The sequence below is a fragment of the Aotus nancymaae genome, unplaced genomic scaffold (assembly GCF_030222135.1).
Source record: "Aotus nancymaae isolate 86718 unplaced genomic scaffold, 86718_ANA_hifiasm-v0.15.2.pri h1tg000029l, whole genome shotgun sequence".
Lineage (NCBI taxonomy): Eukaryota > Metazoa > Chordata > Mammalia > Primates > Aotidae > Aotus > Aotus nancymaae.
Window position 1 is genome coordinate 41,143,906 of NW_026988442.1, and position 27,573 is coordinate 41,171,478.

Here is a 27,573-nt window from a genome sequence, read left to right on the forward strand (position 1 = left end):
AGCTGAGGCTCAGAATGCCTCTGTGGCCCACCTAGGACCTCCATCAGCAAAGGGCCGGGCCTAGACTCCATGGGCTCCAGTTCCACCCCAACTCCCAGCCATCTGCCCAGATCAACCTGCACCCGCTTCCGGCAGATGCCCTGGGCGTTACTGAATGCCTATTTCCTGCAGTCAGCCAGAGGGTGGGAACACTGGCCAGCATGCTCCTCCCTGGCCCCTGGGATCTCCCAGCCCTGGGCCATGCGACTCCTGGGCAGACTGCCTCTCCCCCAGCTTGTGCAGGCTGGCACCAGGCACAGGAGCCCAGCACAAGGCCTCTTATCAGCCCCTCCATCTCTTCCCCAGAACAGGCCCAGCCTGTTCTCCCGGCTTGTCATCATGCTGGGCAGGGATGGCATCACTCAGCCGGCTGCACGCAACTGCTGAAGCCCTGTGGGCCGGGTGTCCTGAACCGCACCCTCCTCACCCAGGGTGGCTGCAGAATTTACCAGGCCCTCCACACAATGAAAATGTGAGCTCCTTGCCCCGAGACGACGGAGAATCTCACGATGGCCATGGCAGAGCGGTGCGTCACCCCCGGTGCCGTGTGGCCGCCCAGGCTGGGTGCTGTGAGCCCTGCATGAAGCGCCTGGTGGGGCGGCCTCCGGGGTCACCCCTCTCTACCATGCCCATGAGGACTGGGCTGAGTGTGCAATGCCCTGCTGTGACCCCTGACACACGGACCCCAGCCATCTCCTCCACCCGCTCCCTGACCTCCTCTCCCAGGGATGCAATTGGGGGAGCACACACATCCCCAGAAGGACCCCAGATGCCTGGCTGTCTCTTACCCAATGCCCGCCCCCAGCTCCAGCCGAGGGGCCAGCGTGCCCTGTAGATTACTGCCGAAGAGAAACCAACCTCACCGCCCGCAGGCTCCCCAAGGCTCCTCATCCTGAGCCCCATCTCTGCCCCCATCTTGGCTCCCCAGGCATATTTAAATTTTGCCCCTCCCACCCCCATGCCTGGCAGATCCCCTGGCACTGAGACCCAGCCAGTGGCTCCGGCCAACGCACTTGGCTCCTGCAGCAAGTTAAATCTAACCCAGCCCAGCTGTCTCTCCTCCGGCTCCCACCTGTCCCTCCCGTTCCCCGAAGGGATGTGCCCACATCCTGCCCACCCTAAACGGGCCCTCAGGAAGGGCACAAAGATTCCCCAGGGTCCCCCACTTTCCCACGCTAGGGAAGCCCTTTGCCTAGCGGCCTCTGGGGTCTGTGCCCTGGCCATGGAGGCACCCTGCTGCCCAGGGCGGGGCCAGCAGTGCAGCGAGTTTTTAACAGGCATTTCAAGAAGGAGCAGGAACCCACTTCCCCTCAGCCAGGCTGCAGCCAGGAAGAGGGAACCTCCAGGCCAGCACTGAAGTGGGCCCGTTCCAGCACCATGCTGGGGTGGGGGGTAGGACACAGCCCTCACGCCACAGGAACGGCAGGGAACATGTGCTGCGCGCTCTGCCTTGCATCTGGGGCTGTTGCTTCTTCCAAGGCAGGACGCTCATGGGCCGCTTCCAGAGATGTCCACATTTCTGGGCCTGGGACGCTCTAGGCCTGGCTGTGGGGCCATCTATAATCTGCTCCCTGAGCCGCTGCATGTTTTGTTTAGGCTGGCAATGCACTCAGCCAAAATGCTGCTGTCCTAGCAGAAGTGGCATAGGATGGAGTTTCGGGTGAGATGTGAGCAGAAGTGCTGGGTGTATCTTCAGGGACAGATCCCCAAAGGGCGCTGACTCATCCAGGGGTAGCACTTCTGCTCTCCCTCTTTTCCTTCCTCCTTTCTAGTCAGTTGTGCTTGTGATGGCTGGAGTACCAGCAGCTGTTTTGGGCCATGAGGCAACACTGAGACTGGAAGCCAGCACTAGGAGAGTGGTAAGTAAGACAGGAGCCGCACCTGGAAGGTGCATGGTCCCTGCCAGCTGGACAGCCCAGGCTTATGTCACCTGAGAGAAAAGTATGATCCTACCTTGTTGAAGCCTGTTATTCTGAGCTTTCTCAGAAACACAGCTCTAACCAGTCCTAAAGCGCAGGCAGCCATGTTGGCTCAAATGCTTCCCCCAGCAAGGCAGGAGGCCACTCCAGTGTCCTGCAAGAAACTTCATAGGAAAAACGCTCCCATCCCCCTGTGTCAGGGGTCTGCATCAGGCCCTTCCTGGGCCCTGGAGTCTCCGTGTGCACCTGGGTGAAGGGCTCTGGGAAGCCTGAGGTTGTGGAGGGTGCCTGATGACTTCGTTTACATAGTTTTCTCAAACCCACCTGATGGAGGAACCCCTTCCTCCAGAAGCAAGGACTTACAGTCAGAAAGGCCTCTGAGAGGCCACCGTCTCCCCTCACAGGGGGTAGGACATGTCCCCAAACTGCTGTGCTCAGAGGAGCTCAGGCCGGCCCTGGGCACACAGCAAGCCCTCAGGAGCCCAGCAGTGGGGCCGCTGCCAGCCCCGTGAGCGGGAGGTTGGGGGCCCTTCTCCTCTCCCCAGCCTCCTCATTCCGACTGCTGTGGAGCTGTGGCCTGAGCCCCGCCCTGGCCCTCTGCTCAGACAAGCCTGTTCCCTGGGCAGGTCTCAGTGCCATATCACCTGGCAGAGGCTGGGAGTGGGAGGGGGCTGCGGAGACAGGTGGGGTCACCCCAGGAAGAGTGGGTTTGCAGAGCCGCAGCAGTGTGAAAGCTGTGGGGTGAGAAGTTTAGAAGAGGAACACTATTTTTCTCTTTTGGCAGATTTTAATGGGTGCAGATTGTTCAGGTCCCAAAGACATAGGAAAAAAAAAAAAGAGAGAGAAAGAAAAAGCCCTTTACTGCTGCTATTGATAACTTGTCTCGCTTCACGTGGTGGGTTCAAAACTAAAAATACTCTCCTCCCAACGGTAGAGAAGCCAGGGCTGTCACGTTGCAGAGGAGATTGGAGAGTTGCAGTGGGGAGGGGTCAGCTGCAGCCACGTGAGGGCCAGGGCCAGGTCCCGCTCTGGCTTCCCAGGCTGCATCCACACAGAAGATTCCATGGCTTTCCATAAAAGAGAGTGGGAGAATGTCCTCTCCGAAGGCCTGGGGAGAGGAGACAGCCTCAGCCGGGGCTCACCAGCCAGCAGCTCCCAGCCAGACCAGCAATGCCAAGCCGCCCGGTGTTCCTGGAAGCCAAGCCCTGTTTGATCTGATGGGGCAGCTGTGGGTGCAGACCCAGATAAAGAGATAAACCCAGACCCAGAAACCAGGGGAAGAGGTAAGAGTGAAGCGGGGGAAAGGGCAGTGGGTTGTGGGCGGGACCGGTGCGGCCAGGCCCTGGGCAAGCTGCTTCTGATCTCTAAGCCTCAGTTTCCCCATCCAAAAGGTGGGAGCAACAACCTCTCTGCCACCTCCTTCACAATGAGAGGAAAGGAAGCAGGATGGCATAGACGTGGCTGGGACTGCTGGACCCAGCACACCAGCCCTGGGGGGCACGTGGGTCACGGTATCTGCCCACTGGTCACCTGCCCCACTGTGAGGGACGGAGAGAGCTTCTCCCCTTCGTGGCTAAAGAGGACAGCGGGAGGAGCCTAGAAATTCTGTCAGGCAGCAGAAATTTGGTCTGAGAGCAATGCAGGTGGGAGAAGACACCCCCAAATCACCTAGAAGATGAGCAGGTCTCAAGCTCTGGAAAGCACGTGTGGTGTACACAGCCGCCAGCGGACCGGGTGTGGGGTCCAGCAGCCACAGCCATGGGAACAGCCAGGCACATCGTTCATGTGCGGATCCCGGGTCGTGAGCCTGGGTGGGGCTCTGCCTCGTAGATGAGCTCCGGGGCCAGGCCTGGTTCACCAGACCCCCTATGCCTGGAGCTGTGCTGGGCCCCTTCTCATTGCAGGGCTAGGGGAGTCACTTAACCTGTCTGGGGCTGGGCCTGCTCATCTGAAGAGTGGGAGTGATGGCCCCTGGTACCCACTTGATTGGCTGTTGCAAACATGAAACCAGATGGGCCTGTAAATCGCAGGGCACTCGGCCGCCGTCATCGTCTTCATTATTGTCACCCTCACCATCGTCATCATCATGGCCCCAGTTCATCCATCTCTGCTGCCTTCTCCACCCCCATCTTCCATCCCTGGAGAACTGGGCCCCTTGCATTGGCCTCGCGACCTCGTGAAGATCATCACACAGATGATTTTCCAGGCACCCTCCCCACCACCCACCAACCGAGGAAAGATTCTTGCCTGGTCCAGGCAACCGGCCCTGGGGAGGAAGTGCCCATCCAGTCCTGGAAAGAATCCAGCAGCGCTGGCTGACGGCAGAGTGCCCTTGCAGCTCAGTTACTGCATCTGTGAAAGTTGGTGGAATCCCTGTCCTGGCCCCGGGGCCATCTGAGATCACACCTCCCATCCCCAAGGCCAGGGTGGCTCTCCCTGCTCGACCCTGGGGTGGTCCCTGGGCAATGAGAAGGGCCTTCTGTCCGAGCCTCTGAGGCTGCCCTTACTGCAGAGCTCACGGTCAAGGGGCGGGTGGGCAGGTTGGGGCCCCTCAAGGGCACAGGGGTTAGAGTCTTAGAGACTCAGGGTGAGGGCCATGGAAGGGGTGGGTTTCTGGGACCCTGAGTTGGCCCTGGCCAGGCCCGCAGGGGAAGCTGTGGAGCGTGGTCATCTCCGTGGCAACTGGCCTCATCGTCCTTGTCCTGGCTTGGGAGCTGCATGCCTTCCCTTCCCTTTCGGTGGCTGGAGTCGCTTTCTTCAGGGGTAACCATGGCAACCCCTTTGTTTCTGAGGCCTGCCCACCCCCCTCCCCGTTCTCTCTTCAGGAGAGGCTCAGCCAGCTCCTTCCTAGTCCTGGCACGTCTCTAGCTGCACCGGCTGACAGTGGCCCACCAGTGAGTGGGGCCAGCCCCTGGGATGGGGGAGAACTTCCCTGCTGGGCCCAGAGATGTCGCCTGGGCCCCACCCCTGCCACGGAGGCCACATTCATTGGCTGACTCACGCCCTGACACTGATCGAGTACCTGCATCTGCCACGGGGTCACAGATGGGGCAAAGGCCTGTCACTGCCCCGCAGCCCTGCGAGGGGCAGCCTGGAAGTGGGGAGACAAGGCCTGAGGAGGGGGTGCAGAGGCCCATTGGGGGGTGGCTCTGCTGCAGGATGCACTACGGAGTCACAGGTCATCGCCAGGGCTCTCGGGGCTCTCTTGGCTCTACCGCAAACTGGCTGAAGCAGAAAGGAGCACGTGGTTCATGTAACTGAAAAGTCAAGCACAGCACCTGCTGACGCGCTGCGGGGTCCACGTGACCCAGCCAGGGTTGCTCCTGCTTTCCTCCGGCTGGCTTCATTCTCACGCAGCCCCGTCCTCAGGTGGTGAGATGGGGAAGAGTGGCCCCAGACTTCCACCTCTCGCTCACCTAACCCAGTTCTGGGGAGGTCTGTGGGCAGATAGGAGAATCATTTGGCTTCAGCCCCAGCTCTAGTCTGAACTCTGACCCCACAGCAAAAGTCCCAGGACTGAGCTGCTTTGGTCAGAACTGGGTCACAGGCTGACCCCTAAACCAACTGCTGCGACTCTGTGTAGCCAGCCTGGTTCATGTACTCCACTCACCTCAAACCAGATCCGACTTAAATGAGATGATGACAGGGGAACCGTGGTTTGCAAATGAAACTCTGGGTGCTCACAGACTCAGAGAAGTTAATTTGTCCCAAGCCACGCAGCTGGTAAGAATGCAAGCTCCAGGTCTGATTCCAGAACTTCTGGCCTTAACCGTGGAGCCACTGCAGGCCAGTGGCAGTCCAGAGGGTTTTAAGTATGGTAGTGAAACGATCAGGGATGCACCTGGGTGGGTAAATTGGCGCTGGATTTTGGTTAGCGGTGAATGGCATGCAAAGGAGGCAGACAGTATTCAGGATTTGGTAGGACAGTGGGAGCAGCGATGCCCCAGCCATAGCACGGTCCCCAGCACCTGTGGGAAAAAGCCCCCAGGGCTTTGGGTAGCCGAGGGGTGAGCCTAGGAGGTCTGCACCGCCGCCAGGGCGAAGAGCCCACGCCCCGCGCCACCTGACTCACTGTTTGTAAACTCGGCTTTCCGCAGCCACGCCCTTTCCTTCTTCCCTCCCTCCCCTTTTGGCTCAGGGACTGCAGAACCCCGCCTCTCTCCTGCTGTGACTAGCTGTTCTCACCGTCACTCCGCAGCGTGGGCGGGGCTCCGAGGAGCACCGGGAGAGGCTCCTCGGCGACGGGATTAGCATAGTCCCGCCCCCCGGCGAGAGCCTCGGGCCGGGCGCTGATTGGGCGGACGGCGGCCGACGCGGCGCCGCCGGGCGCAGCGAGTGGCGGGCGCGAGCTGTCAGTCGGCGAGGCGGCGGGCCGCACTTCCGCCTCGGTGTCAGTGGGTCGCGGGCCTGCGGGGCGGGGGCGGGGCCGCAGCGAGCTCTGCCAGCTATCGAGGGACCCGCGTCCAGGTGAGTGGCCTCCGCCGCCGCCACGCGAAGGCCCGGGACCCCGGCGAGCTGCGGAGCCTGGGCGGCGGGCTGGGGCGGGGAGGCGAGGGCGGGCCGGGTAGGGCCCGGGCCCGCAGGCCGCCTCCAGCCCCGGCCCCGGCCTCGACCCCCACGGGGAGGCGCGCCCGGCGTAGGCCGCAGCTCGGCGCCCAGGGGAAACTTTGGGTGGAAAGTTCCGGCCGGGCCTGGGGCCTGGGCCTGGGTCCCGCGGCCGCTGCGCCTCCCACTACGGTCGCCCGGCAACTGCGGTCCCGGCCCCTGGGACCCCCGGCCCGGCCCCTCGAGACCCCCTGGCCCGGCTGCCCTGCCGAGCAAGCAGTGGGGCAGGCGCACCTGCTCGCGGCCTCGCGCCCGCCCTAGCTCTCTGGGAACAGGGCAGGGTTTCGTGCGCATTTAGGGCGATCCTGCAGGTGAGGAGGGCGAGTTCTGCCGGGAGGAAGAGCAGGGAGACGCAGCCCCACCCCGACCCTGGCCTCCTTGTCCCCCAGGCCTGTGTCTGCGGGCGCTCGTCCCTTCCCCTGGACTCTCGTATTTTTAATTTATAAATTTTAGCGGACCACACACGGTTGAGAACTTGCTACCTAACACCTACCTTTGGTCATGTAATTTTAAGAGGTTCGTTCTTTCGCCACATGTTGGTACTCAGAAGAATACGTCTTAAGACTTTCCAAGTTTATAAGCCCGGACCAAGACTGTTAGGTCGCCACAGAACCTTAGCCTCCCCATTTCATGGGGGGGGGGTGGTACCGGTGGTGAGGCGGTGGGTGTCAGGGTGTTGCAGGCTCTCCTGGGGTGAGGTTCACCTCCCAGGGGCGTTTCTATCTGAACCATTCTCTAGGACAGGCCCTGGCCTGGCTCCGGCAGCTTTGAAATGACTGCCGAACACCTGAAGAAGGCGTCCCGTTCGGTTTGGTTGGACAGAAGTTTCTCGAATCCTACTGCGGGCCTGGTTGTGTGCTTTGCGGCCTTCCCACCCGCCAGATGTGTGGCGAGGACAGAGGAGAGTTGAGGAGGCCGGAACTGGCTCAGGGGCCACATGCTGGGCAGCCACGGCCCTCCCTGCTGCCCTTCCTAACTGGTGGTCCCCACAGCCCCTTTCCTGGCTGTCAGCCTCAGCTCCTTCATCTGGACACGTAGCACTTTGCTGATAAGAGAAACAAACGAAATCATTTTCTTGTTTCATGTTTTGAGACGGAGTCTCGAGGCGCTCTGTCGCCCAGGCTGGAGTGCAGTGGTGCGATCTTGGCTCACTACAACCTCCACCTCCTGGATTCAAGTGATTCTCCTGCCTCAGTCTTAGGAGTAACTGGGATCACAGGTGCGTGCCACCACGCCTGGCTAATTTTTGTATTTTTAGTAGAGATGGGGGTTTCACCATGTCGGCCAGGCTGGTCTCAAACTCCTGACCTTAAGGGATCCGCCGGCTTTGGCCTCTCAAAGTGCTGGGATTCCAGGCGTGAGCCACCGCGCCCGGCCCGTGAAATCATTTCCTGCTGCAGTCTCTGACACCTAGTGTGTGCCCTGGAGTGCCAGTTCCCCTCGTTGAGGACAGGAGCCTCCCTGCCCAGCCCAGGGCCTGCCACAGTGTTGTCTTTTAGAACATGGTGGAGAGTGAGCGGGTGACTGAGTCTCTCTTGTAGAATTCACCTTGTTTTCTTCATGCGTCCATCTGTTAATGACAGCTCTTACCTAAGCAGACGATGATATTTACAATGATTGTTCCAGGATTGTTATGAGCATGTGATCTTCACAACAGTGGACAGGTACTGACATTATCCTTAGTTCATTCATGAGGAAGCCAAGCAACAGAGAGGTTAAGTAACTTACCCTAAACCACACAGCAGTAAATATGGATTTGAACCCAGGCTCCAGGGGTCACACTCTTAAACATTACCCTGTACTGCCTCTTAATATCAAGATTTTCATTTAACATTTTTGTTTAGAATATTCTAATTGTGCTGCATTACTGTGTGTCAGAATTTTGTTTTTTTGCTACATATGGAACTAAGAGGTTTTCTCTTTTTTGTGAGCCTGAGCGTTTTGTTTCTTCTGAAATAATTTACCGTCTGGCTATTCAGCATTTAGCCAAAATGCCCTCCCTGCCACCCAGTTCCTTTGTTACTGGCAGATTCAGGGATGTTCTCTGTGTGAAGGGGGACAATTGGGGCCATGAGTGCTGATGGGCGTGCAGTCCGAAGTATGAGGTCCCCTTGTGAGTTCAGTTCCAAGTGGACTTGACACAGTGCCTTGGAGTACACACGTAGGACGTTTTTCTTCCCCCTCCCAAGTGCACCGAGAGGGTCAGACTCTGTGTTCCGCATTTTAAAGAGCAGTGCTGTTTGGTTGTGGAAAGTGCCACTTGCTTTAACCCCAGTATCTCCTCCGCGCCCTCCAGGAGATGCTATCAGATGGGGCTTGGATTTGTCTTAAAACTTTCTCGACTTTTAAAGTTTTAATACATTCAGCCAATTACGAAAGTGGCTTTTTTTTTGAGATGGAGTCTCGCTCTGTTGCCAGGCTGGAGCGCGTGACGTGATTTTGGCTCACTGCAACCTCTGCCTTTCGGGTTGAAGCAATTCTCCTGCCTCAGCCTCCTGGGTAGCTGGGACTACAGGGGCATGCCACCACACCCAGCTAATTTTTTTGTTTTTGTATTTTTAGTAGAGATGGGGTTTTACCATAATGGCCAGGATGGTCTTGATCTCTTGACCTCATGATCCGCCTGCCTCAGCCTCCCAAAGTGCTGGGATTACAGGCATGAGCGTCCGCACCTGGCCAAAAGTGACATTTTTTAATAAGGGAATTGTTGATAGATTTTAGGTACTCTTATGCTGCCTTCAAACAGGGAATCTGCTGTCTCCTGAAAGTGATTTCTTTTGTGTCCCCATGCAAGCCATGTCTTGTCTGACCACGCAGGCGCAGCTGGCGCCATGCCTTCCTGAGTCACAGCATCTTTGGGAAGGTAGTGCACTGGACCAGGGCTCTTGGGTCCTGGGCGAGTTCCCACTGGCTTCTGCCCTCAGTGCCTTTGCCTGTAAGATGGATTATTGCGTGGAATCTGTGTGAAAAGATGACATCAAGTGTCTGATATGCTGTGGGTGCCTGGGACACCCTTGGGTCTGCCACCTGCTGAACCTGGCGCCACCCAGCAGTGCGGCAGCCATGCCCTCGGGTGTCCCGGGATCTTTTTATTCCTGAGTGACTTGTTTCAGACAGAACACAACTCTGCCATGCAAGGCTTTTCTCGGCTTCCGTGCTGAGGCGCCCCGTGTGTGTGGCATCACTGGCGATGTCGGGGCCTCGTGGGCAGTGCGGTTGGTGTGGGCTGCTTTTCTCCTAATCATCGTCACACTTCCTGTTTGGGTGTTGACATTTGCTTTAGTGTTTAGCACTGATTGTCAAGTACAAGGTTTAATTCCAAAATGTAGTGCATTTTCAAGTTGATTTATAACCTTATCTACACTGAAAGGAAGTCAGTATTTGAATATGACTGATTATTAAAAAGCCTGAGTCCTGAGTTAATATGCTGGCTTCTGGTTTGATAGTTTAATTGTACTTCCTATGTGTGCTAGTTGATTTGTATCTCCACTGTCATTTTTGCTTTTTCCGAGTGTTCTTGCGAGTAAGCGTCAGGCGTGGTGTCCTGGCCTCTCAGGCTGCTGGTTTGGGCTGGGGTCCTGCTGTGGAAGCGTGCCAGCAAGCCGGCCCACCCCGCTGCTCTCCGTGATAAATCTGTTAACTGGTTCACGGCCATGTTTCTGTGAAATTGTTGGCACTTCTTTCCTTTTCCTTCCAGATTCAGAAAAGAACTTGGGGTCATTTGGCAGAATTTCAAAGCATCCGCATTCTTTCAGCTGGAGCTTCTGCTGATACAAATCCTGTGACCTGTGAGTTGAGCTGGGTGGTGGAGTGAGCTTTTGTAAGGGACTGGACCTAAGACTCCTGCCTGATGTGTGTCTGTTTCTCTTTGCTTGCCTTCTATTTTCAGCAGAATACTTGCTTATTTTGAGAAACGAACTCTGGGATCAGTCCTGTTGAGCTGGTGGCTGGCTCCATAGTTTGGGGCCTGAAGAGCGCCCCGCATCTTCAAGGCTTGTGGCGGGCGTCCGGCCCTCGCTCCGGGGTGTAAGGTGGCTTCCTCATCTGTGCACTGAGGGCCTGGGCGCTCTGTCTCTGACGCTGAGGCACGTCAGCAGTGGGAAGGGTCTGAGGGGCTCTTGGCTGAGCAGGCGCTGAGCACATTTCTTTATCAAAGGGACTGGGACCACAGCCTTCGGGGTGCCTAGAGAGCGCCTGTTCTGGGGTGATATGGGGAGTGCCTGATATGGGGAGTTTTTGGGGCAGCACCAGGCAGTGAGGACTGCAGTGTGTAGGGAGTTGTGTGGAGTCTCGGTTCTAGAAAAGACGAAGGCAGCGGTAGAGGAAGGAGTACTATGGTGTGGAAGTCACTGCCTGTGCCTCGTACTGAAAAACCTAAGGCTGATCCAAGGCTGATCGTGAGAAGAGCCCGCTGGAAGCTGGCACCTTGTGCCACTGTGCTTGGCCAGAGAGCAACTCCCATTATTGCCTTAAAACCAGGGTAACTGTGATTCGGTGTCATTTTGGAGACCCCGATAATGACAGCAGGTGTCAGGTGCACATGGGGCCTGGGACTACCCTCTTACTGTGAAAGAGGACACGGGCCGGGTCTGCGGTGCTGAGCTCCTGCGGCTGCCCTGGTTCTGGCTTGGCCTGTCTTGATGATATGGTGGAGCCGGGGAGGTGCCTGAGCTGGGGTCGAGGGAGGTAAGCCTCACTCATCTTCCAGGTCAGCCTCACTTGCGGGAAATGCTGGAACACCTGGAGGTGCCTGAGCTGGGGTCCAGGGAGGGGTCCCAGAGCAGAGGTGGCCGGGGAGCCCCCCACCTGCCCCGCGGCTCTGCCTCTGCACCGGTTCACCTGTCGGGGAGAAGGCTCCTGGGTTAACATCTTGGAGTTCTCAACCCTGGCTTCTCATCAGAAAAGCCTGGGAAACTTTGTAAAAGTGTGATTTCCAGGCCTAGCCCAGCTTCACTGAGCCTGGTTTCCCGGGAGGGGCCCAGGGAGCCACGTGTTTAACAAATTCGGGCATCTGGGGTGGGTCCTGGGCAGGGAGTCCAGTGCTGGAGGCCCACTGCGGGGGGTCAGAACCCACTTCTAGATCAAGGACCCCTTTGAGAACTTCATGACTATGAATAATCGGAGTCATTGTTCTGGGGGAAAAAATGAACACAAAATTTTTCCTTTTCTTTTTTTGCAGAGGGTAGGGGCTTAGCGATTCATGGGTTTCCTGGCTTGGTTTGAAGTATAGCTGGGAGCCATGTGGGCAGGTCTGATGTTAGGGCGACAGGTAGGGAAGCGCAGGGTGAAGATGGGCACGATGGTGAGGAGGGGCTGGAGCCGAAGCCACAGAGAAGGAGGTGGCCAGACGGCGAGGGGCACTCCAGCGAGCCGGGCACGTCTTGGTTGGGCGGGTGCCCTGGGGACGGCAGGGAACCCTGCAGGACAGCAGCCTCTCACGCAGTACACTCCCTTCCGTCTGCCGTCTTGATCGTCCTCCTGCTCCCTTACCGCCTCCCCCCGCCGCGGTGGCCCCTGCTGCCATGTGGGATGTGGGTAGAGGTGTCTCCTTCTCTAGCCACAGCCGTGAGCTAGGCTCCTCTCAGGGCTGTTGGTTTTGATCATCAGAGACACAGCGGCAGCGGGCGGCCGGGCGGCGGGGGGGCTGCCCGAAGCTGCTGCTGCCCTCGGAGTGCCCGCCCTGTCCTCCGGCGTGGCTTTCCGAGGGCAGGGTGCCTGAGAGCCGTGGGCATGTTCCCTGTCCAGTGCGCACCCACCCAGTCTTGTGGGCTGCACTGCAACAGCTTTTTATTGCGTTGTGTAAGGAGGAGGTTGATTAAAACAAATGCTTTTCTGCAGAAAAGCTTGCATTCATCTTGTGTGTTTGGAAATACATTGTACGGCAATATGAGATGATGTTCCTCGAAGTGTGTGATGTATTTTTGGCGATTAATATTCCACAGGAAGCAGATTAGTCAAGTCAGCGACGGCACTTGCGGGAGCTGACTGCGGTGAGTGGGGCTCGAGGCTCCGCTTCTGGGACGTGGGACCACGTTGGCCCCGAGGCCCGGTGGGAAGGACTGCCAGTCCCTGCGGCTGCTGCCTGCTCACCTTTGCCTGCCTCCCGAGGTCCCCTCTTGGCAGGAGAATGGTAAACAGTAGGGGTGCTGCTGTTCGCACAGTGAGAGCAGCTTCACCTGCCTTTCTCAAGTCTCGAAACTTTCCTGCATGAATTCCAGGCAGATTCAGAGCCCTCGTGTGCTCCTGGCAAGCTTGCCTGGCTGGCGTGCTCAGCACAGGGCCTTCCCGAGTCAGGGTTGGGCCATGTGTGTGTCCACGCCAGTCTCTTGGGATGAAGAGCTGAAACCTGTTCTTCTTCCTTTTATTATTATTTTTTTGATACGGCGGCTTGCTCTGTCACCCAGGCTAGAGTGCAGTGGCATGATCTCAGCTTACTGCAACCTCCGCCTCTCGGGTTCAAGCGATTCTTATGCCTCAGCCTCCTGGGTAGCTAGACTACAGGTGTGTGCCACCTGTAATTTTTCTGTATTTTTAGTAGAGGCGGGGTTTCGCCACGTTGCCCAGGCTGGTCTTGAACTCCTGACCTCAAGTGATCCGCCTACCATGGCCTCCCAAAGTGCTGGGATTACAGATGTGAGCCACCGCGCCCAGCCTGAAACCTGTTCTTAAGCTAAGAGTGTTACATTCTGTGTGGTGTTAGGTAGCTGATTTTGTGATGAGCCGCATACAGCCCCACACTAAGAGAAACCATGGAGACCTGAAGAAGGCAGACATGTTTGTTGAGGTGAAACCGTGCAGACCTAGAGCCTCCCGGTTTGCACTCAGAAGGGCTGTGTCCTGGAGCTTCGTGTGCAGCCGGACTTAACCTCATTTGGCCAAAGGAGAAAGCACCAGCATTCAGTAAAGGTCACTCTTGATTCCATCCCGTCGCCACCAAAAACACAGTGCATTTAAGGGCAAAGGTCTGAGCACCCGGTCTTACGTGCCTCGCTCGTGACAGGCTGCAGACGGCGACAAGGACAGACGGCCACGCACATTTCCCTTTTTAAAAAAGGTTGTTGGGAATGGCATATGACTTGTTTACTTGGTTCTAAATTTATACAAAATCTGTAAAAATAACCATTAAGCTTTTACAATGACAAGAATATTAGGGCTTGATTTTTCTTCAACAATTGGCAGAAAGCATGTTTCAGTGAGCACAGACGGAGCGATCCCAGGAGGTCCCGGAAGGGGAAAAGGAGGAATGGCGCCTGCCACTCCATCATGTTGGGTTGGTCAGGGTAGCTGTGGCGCGGGGACTTCTCGCAGAGGCCTGGACCTGCGGCTGGGCTGGCAGAGCCCCTGCTCTCGCTGCTGCTGCCTCCTCCATCTTCCTCCCCACTCTGGTGGGGCTGGGCGCAGGCAGTGCACGGTCCCGTGATGGCTCAGCCGCGTGGGGCCCTGGGATGCCGTGTCCAGGCTGGACGCCACTGCCGTGGGTGGCTGTGGAAGTGTAGTCAGTTCAGCTAATTAGCATCGAGCGGTCACTTCTCCCTCACACCTGCCGCGTCTCAAGCGCTTGCAGTCACCTGTGGGCCGCAGGGACTACGCTGGACGGATGACATTTCCAGTGCCGTAGGAGAGTCTACAGCTCGGCTCTAAAGCTGTGAGATGTGGAGTCTTTACTTTAGTTAAGTCTAGTTTTCTTTTGCAAAAGAAATGAGATTGTGGCGTGGTGGCCAGCTGGGTGTCAGTGGGGCGAGGGCCTCTAGGCATCCGCGTGATGTGGGGGCTGAGTTTGCAAAGTGGAGATGCGAGCCTGAGATACTGAGAAGCATCGCCCACGCAAGGACTGGACGCGCGGGGAGGGATGAGGTGTCCGAGAGGCCCTGCCCGCTCCTGCCCCAGGCGTAGAAGGTGCTGGGTGAAGAGAGCTGCGCCCTGCCCCTTGGCCGCTGCCCCTGCCTCTCGCCCTCAGTGCCGCATGGAGGCGCAGGCGTCTCACACCAGCTTCTCCCTTGGCGTGCTCGCGTCACTGAGCAGGCTTGGTCTTGCTCTCCGTGATTTCATGTTCCCGCCCTCCAGCCTTGATCCGGGAGACCTTCTGTTCTTTAATCCCCACAGAGAGCTAATTCTGTCCCTTATGTTAAACTTTGTGACTCTGACGCTCGTAGGTGACACTTGTTTCCCTTCCTTGTGCTCTGGCAACCTTGCAGTGCTATGGCAGCATCCTTCTGAGCATTTGAGTGGCTGGGTTAGGCCCTGCCAGGTCGCTGACTGCTTTGGGGAAGAGAAGTCCTGCGGGGAAGTGACGGTGGCTTTGGTTTGCTCCTTGGCCAGCCGCAGCCTGACCTAGTTCTGCTCTGCACTGTGGTTGGGCTCACGTGTTAGCCTTGACCTTGAGCGGATGGCAGGGGCTCTTCAGTGCACGATGCCACACCAGGAGCTTGGCTGGGCCCTGGAAGCTGGTTTGAAGTTTGCGTCGGCTTGAGCGAGGGCAGGGATGGGGAGCTTGCCTCTTGGCTTAGGCACTGAAGAGCTTCCTGTGGTTCCTCTGGGGTCGCTTGCTCTGTGGTTGCGCCGGATGTGACCTCTTGTGGGGCAGAATCAGGACCGTGGAACCCATTCCCTGTGGCTGCCCTGGCACCTTGGCTTATGATTGCCACCCCTATGCCCCAGCCGCCTCCCTGCTAAGCTCAGCGGGGCTGCGGAAACCGAGGGACTTTAGCTCCCTGGCTGAGCCTGGCCACAGTGTGATTCCCCATGGGAACAAGGTTGAAAGAGGTGGAAAGTTTCTGCCTCGGGGCTTTGAACTATCAGGAGGAGGAGCGTTCTCTGAAGTGCAAGCGTTGGGTGGGTCTGTAGGGTCCTTTCTAAGACAGAGCCCTATTGGGAACCTTTTCTGTCTCAGCAAAGCGCCACATAAGGCTCTGTGCACAGTTGATTTGTTAGCACTGGTTGCTGATGTATTTTTAAATTATGAAATAGAACGTATATTTTCTATTTTCTTTTTTTTTTTTTTTTCGAGACAGAGTCTCGCTCTGTTGCCCAGGCTGGAGTGCAGTGGTAAAATCTTGGCTCATTGCAACCTCTACCTCCCAGGTTCAAGTGATTCTCCCACCTCAGCCTCCTGAGTAGCTCGGATTACAGGCGTGCGCCACCATGCCTGGCTAATTTTTTTATTTTTTTGGTAGAGACGGGGTTTCACCATGTTGGCCAGGCTGATCTCGAACTCCTCTTGACCTCCCAAAGCACTGAGATGATAGGCATAAGCCATCGTGCCTGGCCAGAGCTTATGTTATTTTCAATAATTTAAACTTAGAACTGATGTTTAACCTCAGAAGTGGTTTTAGAATCTTCACGTGATCAGTGCACTTGTCTGTGCCCAGCATATCGGGGTGCCCTGGCTGTTTCTGATGGACAGAGTAACGGTGCGTAATTGAACTTCCAGCGAGTCGCCCGTGGTGGTCAGCAGCAGATCCCCGGTCTTCATTCGCCGATGTCCTGAACTGGCAGATCTGCTGTATTTATTTTCCTGTAAGAGACAGGGTCTTGTTCTGTTGCCCTGGCTGGAGTGCAGTGGCACAATCACAGCTCACGTTAGCCTGGAACTCCTGGGCTCAGGCAGTCCTATTGCCCTAGTCTCCCGAGTAGCTAGGACTACAGGCATGTGCCACTGTGCCCAGCTAATTTATTTTACTTTGTTTTTTGTACAGACAGTATCTGTGTTGCTCAGGCTGGTCTCAAACTCCTGGGCTCAAGCCATCTGCCACCTCGGCCTCCCAAGGTGTTGGAATTCTAGGCATGAGCCACCGTACAGGGCCCAGATCTGTTTTTCTGAGAAAAACATAAAGATGGGTTCGTAAGACTTGAGTCCAAGTCTTCATACCACTGGTAGGGCGTTTTTAGACCCTGGTGGGACGGGGACAGCACCTTTAAGAAAGTGTGCTGGGGTCCTTTTCAAGGGACTGGGGGGTTCCTTGGGCTGGGGGACTGAGACCCGCTGGGGCCTGCAGGGATGGCGCCCTGGGGCCGAGGAAGTGCCCCCCCACCCCACCCCCTGGAAACTCTGACTGGAGAAGGATGAAGGGCGAGAGGCCAGCGAAGATGCCCAGCACAGGCGCAGGCCCCAGGGTTTCTCTCTAGACGCACAAAGGAGAGTTGACCAGAAAGAGCCCATGAAAACAGACAGAAACCCCAGCAAAGTTCGCTCCTGAGATCCTCCCTGCTGGATTGTTTTCTGAGTGCGGGGTGAGAGCTCCATGGGGAAGAGCATGTTCAGGAAATACACTCTGCCTTCTTAATGCTTTTTCTTGAACATTTAACTTTCTGTATATTCCTCGACTTTGGTAGAGTACTCAGTTATGAAGCCTTACTTTTGCTTTTTAAAATTATTTTACTTTTTAAATTTTTATTTATTTGAGACAGGGTCTCTCTGTTTCCCTGGCTGAAGTGCAGTGATGTGATCATGGCTCACTGCAGCCTCAACCTCCTGGGCTCAAGCGATCTTCCTGCCCCGCCTCCTGAGTAGCTGGGACCACAGGTGTGTGGCACCTTATGTGGCTAATTATTTATTTTAATTTTTAGAAGAGGTGTAGTCTTGCTGTGTTGCCCAGGCTGGTCTTGAACTCCTGGACTCCAGTGATCTCCTACTTCAGCCTCCCTGCATGCTGGGATTACAGGCATGAGCAACCATTTTTGCTTCTTTTAATGGAAGATTCTTAACTCTGGAGGGCTTTCCATACACGACCCTGTAGCCCACCTCGGGGTGTTTTGGCTGGATGGGGGTGGTCCCGGGCTTCTAGGCAATCAAGGCCTGTGTGCTCAGTCCTTCCTGCCATCTGTCCACCCAGGCCTTTGAGAAGTCCAGGGGTGGCAGATGGGAGGAAGGACCAAGGACCTGGCTGGGGCGGGCACTCCTCCACCCCATGGGGCCATCTGTGCTTCCCAGCACACGCTGGTCCTCCGGTCTTTTCTCCCTGTCCCCAAGGCTCACTTTGGGGTCAGCTCCGGGGTTGTTCCCTTAGGGACTTGTCCATGAAGGGCTCTCCTGGGAGCACCTTCCTGACTGGCTTCACAAGGGCAGGACCGCCAGTTTCCACCTCAAGGCCTGGCACCGGGGAGGCTCTCTGTGAGTGTTTGTTGAATGAATGAGTGAGATCCTAGTTGTCTTGCCTTGATCGCCTGTAGCAGTTGGGTAGTTTTATGTGTTCCGGATAAGGACTCTTCATTTTTTTGGGCCTTGGTAAAATGTAGGAGACGCAGTGCCTGTTGGCTGTCGTGGTGGCTTTTTCAGGAGTGTCCTGGAGGCTGTGTTGGAATTCACTGTCGCTGGTGCAGATGTGGGCATCTGAGGGCTCTGTGACCTCGAGGGTGCTCCTGTGGTGGTTGGCGGGACGGGCCTCCCAAGTGGGTCTTTGCTGGCCTTTGGTCGCAGTTGGGTCATGCGGCGCGAACGCACGGTGGCGGGTGGCGTTGGTGTCTCAGTTGTCCAGCCAAGCTTGTGTCTGACATCTTACACCTCGTTTTAAAGGTTTTCCATAAGCTATGATCGATTTACCTTTGACGTTAGGACTTTCGTTATAGGTAGGGAAGCATTTTAAAAAAGGAAAGTGGGCTGGGTGCAGTGGCTCACACCTGGAATCAGCACTTTGGGAGGCTGATTCGGGAGGATCGCTTGAGCCCAGGAGTTCAGCACCAGTCTGGGCAAAATAGAGAGACCCTGTCCCTACAAGCAGTTTTTTAAACAATTAGCTGGATGTGATGGTACACACCTGTGGTCCCAGCTACTTGGGAGGCTGGGGTGGGAAGGTGGCTTGGGCCCTGGAGGTCAAGGCTGCAGTGAGCTGTGATTGCGCCACTGCACTCCAGCCTAGATGACACAGCAAGATCCGTCTCAAAAAAAACCAAACCAAACAAAAGGGAGAATGAAGCGGTTTCTAACCTGCTTTCTATTCTGGGAGGCTTTTCACAGAGTGCAGAGCAGTGGACAGGGTTTCCCTAAAAAGATACTCATACTATCGTGACATCTTAAAAATGAGCAAGAATCCTCCTACCATCAGATATGCACTCTTTTCACATTTCCACCATCTTGTAAATGTCTCCATCAAATCCCGTCTGGCTGAGCGTAGGCCTTGTGTGAATTCTGCTTCAAGCAAGTGGTGCGGTCACAGCTCACTGCAGCCTTGTCCCAGGCTCAAGTGATCCTCCCACTTCAGCCTCCCATATAGCTGGGACTACAGGTGGGTGCACCACCACACCCTACTAATTTTTGTATATTTTGTAGAGATGGGGTTTCGCCATGTTGCCCAGGCTGATGTCCAGCCCCTGGGCTCAAGCAATCCACCTGCCTCAGCCTCCCAAAGCGCTGAGATTATAGGTGTGAACCACCGTGCCTGGCCGATATGTCTTTTTTTTAAAAGATAGCTTTTTTGAGGTATAATTGGCGTGTAATACATTGCACACACGTAACGTGTACAATAGGTTTTGACACGCATGTGCACCCATGAAAGTATCACCATAATCAAGATGGTGAGAAGTCCTTCCCTCTCCCTCTCTCTGTCTTTGTAATTTGCTTGTTGAAGAGGCCGAGCTCTGTCCTGCCTGGGTTTTGCTGATTGCACCCCCATGTTGACATGCACCACGCCTGCCAAGTGGCCACTCAGTCAAGATCACGAGGTTTCCTTTCTCCTTTTCCCATGTGGTTGATTTTCTGCAGAGGCTGGGTCTGCCAGGTGAGGCTCCTGGGGTCCAGGTGCCGCCACTGTGCCCCTGTGATGTGGCCTCTGGTCTCTGTGCTTCCCCACATTGCTATAAAGAATACCTGAGACTGGGTAATTGATAAGGAAAAGAAGTTTCATTATAGCTCATGGTTCTGCTGCACAGTGAGTATGGCGCCGGCATCTGCTCAGCTTCTGGGGAGGCCTCAGGGAGCTTCTGCTCATGGTGGAAGACAAAGCGGGTGCAGGCGCCTCACATGGCACGAGGAGGAGTGAGAGAGGGTGTGGGAGCCGGCAGACACCATCACGCAAGCAGATCTCCTGGGAACTCGTCCTTGCCCAGGACCAGGAGGACAGCACCAAGCTGTGGGGACTCTGCCCCCGTGACCCAATACCTACCACCAGGCCCATCCAACACCCGGGAGCACATCTCCACAGGAGATTTGGTCGGGATACATCCAGACTGTGTCAGTAGATGAAGCTAGAGCCTGGACAGATGTGGGCTTAGTGTTTCTGGTAAGACTGCTTCAGTGGTGGCAATGCCATCTCTCCCCGGGACGCACCTAGGGCTGTCTCTTGGGAGTCAGTGCCTGGATGCATGAGTTCAGCAGTGTCGTCTAATGGTGACGGTCACACGCCTGTGTGCCTCGTTCGTCCGTTTGCTGGGATGCTTCCGTAAAGCACAGTGTCCTCACCTGTTACCTGTTGACGGTGGCACAGCAGTGTGTGTAGGGAAGGCAGGATGCTGTCCCCTTGTTAACCAGTTTCAGAATAACTTGTGGGCTTCCTGGCATCATCCGTCATGACCCGTTCGTCCCCTTCCTAGTGTCTCAGGAACCCTGGACTTGAGTGTATCCGCCGTGTTTCAGCCTCTTGCCATGTACTGGTGCTCAGATTGTCTCGTCTTTCTTGTGGGAGCTTCTGTAGGTTCATCCTGAGTCACTGGACCAGAACCCTGGAGTAGTCTGTGTTGTGCTGCTACAGCAGTGCCCCAGGCAGGGCAGTTTAGAATGAGCAGCAGTGTGCTGGCTCCTGGTTCTGGAGGCTGGAAGTCCAGTTTAAGGTGCTGGTGTCTGCTGAGAGCTTTCTTGCTGTCATCCTGTGGCAGGAAGTGGAAGGGCAAGAGAGGAGGGAAAAGGGGCATAGTGGGGAAAGAGGGACAGGAGAGAGAAGGAAAGGGAAGGAGGAGGAGGGAGAGGGAGGGAGGGAAAGAAGGGGAGAGGGAAGAGAGGGAAAGGGAGGGAGGACGGAGGGAGGCAGAGGGAGAGGGGAGAGAGCACACGAACAGGGGCAAAACTCACCCTTTAAAAAACTTATTTATTTATTTACTTGTTGAGATAGAGTTTTACTCTTGTTGCCCAGGCTGGAATACAACGGTGCGATCTTTGCAACCTCTGACTCTGGGTTCATGTGCCCCATCCTCCTGAGTAGCTGGGCTTACAGGTGCACACCACCACACCTGGCTAAATTTGTGTTTTTAGCAGAGATGGGGTTTCACCATGTTGGTCAGGCTGGTCTCAAACTCCTGACCTCAGGTGATCCATCTGCCTCAGCCTCTCAAAGTGCTGGGATTACAGGTGTGAGGCACTCCGCCCAGCGTTTTCATTTTTTGAGATGGAGTTTTGCTCTTGTTGTCCAGGCTGGAGTGCAGTGGTATGATCTCGGCTCACTGCAACCTCTGCCTCCTGGGTACAAGCGATTCTCCTGCCTCAGCCTCCCAAGTAGCTGGGATTACAGGTGCCCACCACCACGCCCGGCTAATTTTTTGTATAGTTTTAGTAGAAGCAGTGTTTCACCATGGTGGTCAGGCTGGTCTTGAACTCCGGACCTCAGGTGATCCATCTGCCTAGGCCTGCTGAAGTTGCTGGGATTACCGGCATGAGCCACTGCGCCCGGCACACTCACCCTTTTATGACAGACCCTTTTATAAGACAGCATTAAGCCGTTCATGAGGACAGAGCCCTCATGGCCCACCACCTCTCAGAGGCCTCACTTCCTAACGTTGTCACGTGGCAGTGAGATCTCAGCGTGCGTGTGAGGAAAACACATTCCTGCTCTACAGTCCTGGATTCACTGGGTCTCCTCTGGGAGCCCTGGCTGCTCAGTGGCTCTGAAGGGGGAGCTCACTGCAGCTGTGAAGGGGTGCGGCTAGAGGGGACCCGAGTGAGTGACAGCGACCTCTCCAGTCTGCAGGGCGAGCACACCCTGGCTGAGAGCAGGGCTGTCTGTGCTGGTTTTCAGGGGGACCTCAGGGCCGCTGGGCAGGAGGGAGGAACCAGGAGACACTGGAGAGTCTCTCGGGAGGCAGCAGCTGTCCTGTTGTCTGGAAGAAAGCTACTGCTGCCCCGTGCGGCTGTGGCAGGGCTGCAGGCTGAGCCGCCTGGGGGGTTGCCCGGCACTGGGGGCTGTTCTCGCCCCCGGCGCCCTCACCCTCAGAACTGTGCAGAGAGCTCTGGGCTGGTTTTTGTATCTCTGACACAAGTAAGGATGCTGATTTTGGCTTAATTGTCTTGTCATTCATCAAACGCTGCTCTTCCCGATGGGAGACGCTAGTATGCATGAGTTCTAGAATGTTGAGCCGAGGTAGTTGTGAGAAACGTAAGTGTACTTCAGTTTATCCTGGTAGCAGCTAACTCACATAGCAGCCTCAGTTCTCTAGAACATTGGTTTCAGGGAGATGTCACATTTTGGACGTAATTTTCCATTACCCACAACTGCTTCAGCCTCTGGTAAATGTTTGCGGTGATTTTCAGCAAAACTTCCTGAACTGTGTTTGAACCTCACTGAAGCTAATCTGCTCATTTCAGCTGCCCCCATGGCTTTTTTTTCTTTCTTTCTTTCTTTTTTTTTTTTTTTTTTTTAGATGAAGTCTTGCCGTGTTGCCCAGGCTGGAGTGCAGTGGCGTGATCTCAGCTCACTGCAACCTCTGCCTCCCAGATTCAAGCGATTCTCCCGCCTCAGCCTCCCGAGTAGCTGGGATTACAGGTGCCCAACACCACACCTGGCTAGTTTTTGTATTTTTAGTAGAGATGGGGTTTCACCATGTTGACCAGGCTGGTCTCTGAACCCCTGACCTCAGGTGATCCACCCACCTCGGCCTCCCAGAGTGCTGGGATTACAGGGGTGAGCCACTGCACCTGACCTCTCCCGTGACTTTTCCTAAATTAATGTTTTATTGTTTTCTTACATAACTATAGATAATGCTTTTTATTTTATTTATTATTTATTTTGAGACAGAGTCTCACTTTGTCACCCAGACTGGAGTGCAGTGGTGTGATCTCAGCTCACTGCAATCTCTGCCTCCCGGGTTCAAGAGATTCTTACGCCTCAGCCTCCCAAGTAGCTGGGACTACAGGCATGCACCACCACGCCTGGATAATTTTTGTATTTTTAGTAGATGCAGGGTTTCACCGTGTTGGCCAGGCTGGTCTCTAACTCCTGGCTTCAAGTGATGCGCCCACCTTGGCCTGTTAAAGTACTGGGACTACAGGCGTGAGCCCCCAGGTCTGGCCGATAATGCTTTTTAGAAGCAGCTGTTCTGATAGGAGCGCTTATTGGTCTGTTATTCATTGATTGATCTTACGTTATAAACGTTTCCTCTCATTTACTTTTTGAAATCATGTTTGTGATGTGATAATTAATTTTACTGATTTGCTTACATGTAATTTAGATTGATTTTAGGATGGCGAGTGGGTATTTAAAATGTTTCTAAACCCTGAAACTTCCGGAAGCTAAGTGTGCAAACGTTTGTTTCCCTTTAGATCTTCAGCGTCTACTGGATTTTTCCAAGAGAAATTTCATAAAGTTCCTTACACTGTGGATGTGGGTCAGATGCGATGGTTCAGTAGAAGACCGCACGGCAGGGGCAGTGGAGGCGGCTGCTGAAGGATGAACGGAGAGGAAGAATTCTTTGATGCCGTCACAGGTGAGTTGAAAGGGAACCGACTGGGGTCGTAATGGAAGGATGAACGTCCCTGGACTCAGATGCTGGCTGGACCTGGCGTTTGGGGCGTGAAGATGGCTCAGCAAAGCTGTGCACGGGCGAGTGTTCACAATCCCAAACTCACTGTTCAACACAGCCTGACGTGCATCTCAGATGGGGGAAACCTTGACTCTGGCTGACAGGGTTTAAGTCTTCAGAAGAGTTTCCGGGGGTGCGGATGTTTCATTTGGCTCCTGAGATGGCCGTCTTCTGTTATTCCTGCTTCGTGATGGGAATGTTACGGGTCTGATGGCCCTGTCTTGCTGGGCCCTGCTTAAGGCATCCCATCAGACGGTAATCCCACTGGCCCCGCAGCAGCCCGCACAGCCACGGCGTGCAGTTATGTTCCTCTGTCTTCCTCCTTTGCACGGTGATTTAAAGCATGGCACAGACTGTAGTCTGAGTGAAATCCTGGGACCTCATTGAAAAGAATGTGTTTTGGAGTCTAGTCACTCGGAATAAAAGGCAAAAATGAAGAGTATGTTGCCAGGCTCATGGGTAGGGAAGGGCAGGCGGGGCTGGCAGATTGACCTCCCAGAGCTGCCCCTTCTCCCTGGCACTGGGAAGAGCCCTGACCCCCTTCGAGCTCATGTCTGTCAGGTCCTCACACTCAGTTTCCACTCTCTGCACTCAGAGTCAGCATCTGGAATTTCACTTGGTTCTTTGGGGAAGGACCATTGCTGGTGGGCAGGGGCATCAGGAGATTCTCCTGGCATTCCCTTGTCCTTAGGTGTTGGGATCAGGGAGGAGTGGCTTTGGAAACGTGGCCGCAGGCTGGGAATTCGTGACAATCTTTAGAATCGCTTCTGCAGTTGCTGCGGCCCAAGGACCTGTAAAGGTCTCTGTGGCCACACCCTGAGGACACGTTGATGGCTCCGTGCCCTGTGGTTCTGTGCCCTGTGGCCTCTGGTCCGTGGCCTTGCCGGAGCAGTTATGTCACGAGGGTCTCTGGCCATGCCCTGAGGACACATCGATGGCTCTGGTGGCGCCTCCAGCCTGTAGCCCTGCCGGAGCGAGCAGAGTGTTCCGAGGCTGTGCTGCTCCTGTGCTTGTGCTGGGAGCCCAGGATGATTGACTTCCTCTTACCCAGAATCCCAGGAGAAGGAAATGCTGCACTGCCACACGCCTTGCGCCTTCAAAGGCTCAGTTACTAAGTCATGTTCCATGATTTCGTAGCTGGATTCCCTGCAGCATGTGTTCCTCGGATGCGCTCCCAGAGGAGAGTCTGTGGAGTGGGCACCTCGCAGCGGTCGTTCTGTGTTCTCTGCTAAATCCCACGCAGTGGAGGGTTGGTCAGGCACTCACACCCTTGGGCTGCCTTGCCCTCGAGTGGAACTCCGTGTCTGTCACAGAGAGCACAGCTTTGAGGTTCATCCTCTCCCAGGAGTCTCATAGGATGTCCTTTTCGCCTGGGGTCTTGGTGTGACTGATACTTCTCCAAACACCTCTGAGCATTTTGAGTCAGTTTGCTGTGACTTCCCAGAGGCCCCAGCTCACCCGGACTCTGCCGTCCTAGGAGCCATAGCGGGTGTGGGGCTGTGGGACTCTGCTCCTGCATGGAGGGCCTCTGCGTGTGTCCCCGAGGGTAAGGTGGAAGGGACAGACGTCTAGGTGACAATAATTTCTCCCCTCACTTCTTGGGCTTCAGAACAAATAGTGGAAGGAGAAAACCGCTGAGTCTCTTACTGCAATGAAATACCCATGTAAGAGGCAGACTCTTGACTCCTTCACCGCCTGTGATTCATCTGAGTCTCATCTGAAAAGGATGTGAACTAAGCAGTTCTTAAATGAATGACTTCATGAGGCATTTAATTTGTCTAAGACTCAGTGCCTTTCAAAGGAAAGGTTTGGAGGACGTGTGCAGTGTGAATGGGATTAAGGGCTGTGAACGCAGAGGGGTCTGTTAAAGCAGGTGTTCCCGAGGGAGCCAATGATGGGTGACGCAGCTTCCTCCTCTGCTCATCTGTGTTTTCTGTTTTTCTATAATAACTGCTTGTTGTGTCTTAAGAGTGTTGTTAAGCCATCCATGTAGCATTGGCTGAGTCAGAGACTGCAGCGGCTGCCAGGGAGGTGCTGCTTTATTCTTCTGGGCAAGGGGCAGCTCCTGCCCCACGGGATTCCCTTAAGTGGGGAATGCTTTCAAGATAACTTCAGAGTGAGGAGTTACAGATGTTGCTTTTGGGACAGATAGCAAAACACAAGAGGTGGCGGGCTATTTCAGAAACCGTGGGCCATTTAAGGATTCCTTTTTAACCCGTCCTCTCAAAATCACGATGCCGTCCACCCCAGCACTGCCTTTATGGATGAACTCTGCAGGTGTGGAGGGATAGGACACAGCAGCCTGGTTTGTTCTCATGGAGCCTGTAGCAGACCCGCCTGTGTGTGAGGTCCGACCGTAGTCGTCCACCTGACCCTCCTGGGCCTGTGCCCCCCACGTGGAACCCTCAGACCCTGGAAGCGTTGGTGGCCACCGGCTCCCGCAGGCCCAGAGCCCCTCACAGAATTGACTCATCATGGTGCCCCAGCCCCCACTCCAGCCAGATGTGGAGCAGGACTTGGCCATTCCAGTGACTTGGACTGACAAGAGTTGAAGGGAGACGCGTGTTCCTGTTCCACAGTCGCCCATTCTGTTATGGGGAAGGGCCCTGGAGCACCGCCGGGGCAGCGGCCCTTTCTTCTCTGGGACTTTTGGTCCAGGAGCACGTACACGGCTGCATTTCACTGAGATTCCAAAGAGCTCCTTCTCCGGAGTCCGCTGCGAGTCCAGCCACACGTGTGGCATTTCCATGATTGCTCTGGCTGGTACAGTTGAGTGGTGCCTCTGCCTGCTAGGATGCTCTCCCTTGAAACATCATCAGGAGGCGTGTTTCAGACCAAGATGCAGAGCTTGGTCACAAGCCCTGAGCCACAACGGGCGCCTCGTAGCCTTGGGGTGGGTTGAATCCCGTAGAAGTGGCCCACCCAGAGCATGTAAGTCGCAGTCTGAAATGATGAAAGGGTTCCTTCCGGAAGATGAAACTCATGGCCTGGGACTGGACCTCATGTCACAAGCGTGGGAGGAACCTGAGGTGCTGGAGCTCCGCTGGGAGCCGCGTTCTTAGGAGGGAGCGCCCTGGCGTGCTCCTGTTCTCTCTGCCCTGCCTCTCCTTCTGGGGAAGCAGAGTGAATTCTTCCAAATGTATCCATTGAGAGCAACGTCTATCTTTAGTAATCTGCTTGCATAGTCAGAATTCTGGAGGTAGGGTTTTGTATCTTCCAGGTCCAGCGAAAGTTACCATTTTCTTGTCTTGCACAGGCTTTGATTCTGATAACTCTTCCGGGGAATTTTCAGAGGCAAATCAGAAGGTCACAGGAATGATTGACTTGGACACCAGCAAAAATAACAGGATTGGGAAAACTGGGGAGAGGCCCCCTCAAGAGAATGGAATTCGGAAGCACAGGTATGTTCTCCCGTCTCTCTGCAGGACCCCTTAGCCCTCCGAGCGCTGAGCTGGAGCGGCACCCCCTAGCTCCTGTGTCCGACCAGCAAGGGTTCTTAGAGACTCGGTGCCTCTCTGCTTGGCTGCTGGAATCAGCAGATGGCAGTTTTTTGGGCAGTGCCTTTCCCCATCTAAGAAATGCCTCCGCTCCCCTCCCTGCCCTGAGGATTTGCTGTGGGAGGATTTAGGGGATCCCGGCTTTGACAGGGCCTGGAAAACAGTACCTGGTGTTTTGATCGGCAGGCCCCTTGCTGATTTCCTACAGACCTGCCTGTTCTGCCGTCGACAATGAGCTCACCCTCTTCTCACCGGAGTTCTATTTTAGTGTGTCAGTCTCTGACCCTGTAGGACGAGAAGGGTTTAAGTTGCTTGATGTAGCACGGCCGCGCTCCCTTTCCTCCTCCACCTCGTTCATTTTCATGTAGGTAGAGTCCGAGGACAGTGGCCATGATGAGAAGTCTTCGATCTGTGGCCGGGCACGGTGGCTCATGCCTGCAATGCCAGCAATTTGGGAGGCCGAGTCAGGTGGCTCACTTGAGCCCAGGAGTTGGAGACCAGCCTGGACAACATGGCAAGACCCCACCTTTACCAAAGAATTAGAATAATTAGCTGGGCATGGTGGTGCATGCTTATGGTCCTGGCTACTTGGGAGACTGAGTCAGGAGGATCCCTTGAGCCCAGGAGTTCGAGGCTGTGGTGAACTATGGTGGTGCCGCTGGACTCTAGTGTGGGCAGCAAAGCAAGACCCTGTCTCAAAAATAAAAGGAAAGAAGTCGTCAGTCTTTGTTGGTAGAAGCAGGAAGGCAGGACAAGCTGTTGGTGGGGCAGGCAGTGACCCTGGAGCTGGTGGC

At 55.4% G+C, this 27,573-nt stretch overlaps 1 protein-coding gene and 1 long non-coding RNA gene across 3 annotated transcripts in view; both read left to right on the plus strand.

Moving 5' to 3' along the window:
• Positions 1-767: 767 nt before the first annotated feature.
• LOC105708806 (putative uncharacterized protein FLJ44790) lies at positions 768-2,470 on the plus strand. Its single transcript, XR_010344633.1, has 3 exons — positions 768-1,586; positions 1,812-1,898; positions 2,363-2,470. It is a non-coding gene; the product is annotated as a putative uncharacterized protein FLJ44790 (long non-coding RNA).
• Positions 2,471-6,348: 3,878 nt separating this feature from the next.
• OSBPL2 (oxysterol binding protein like 2) overlaps positions 6,349-27,573 on the plus strand; it is a 55,590-nt gene continuing 34,365 nt past the window's right edge. The window contains exons 1-4 of one of the 2 annotated variants that reach the window (XM_021672454.2): positions 6,360-6,425; positions 10,261-10,351; positions 23,023-23,186; positions 26,539-26,683. In XM_021672454.2, coding sequence (XP_021528129.1) covers positions 23,150-23,186; positions 26,539-26,683 — 182 coding nt within the window. In that variant the 5' untranslated portion in view covers positions 6,360-6,425; positions 10,261-10,351; positions 23,023-23,149. Of the gene's footprint in view, positions 6,426-10,260; positions 10,352-23,022; positions 23,187-26,538; positions 26,684-27,573 lie in introns of both variants that reach the window. The other variant, XM_021672453.2, reaches the window with a different exon arrangement.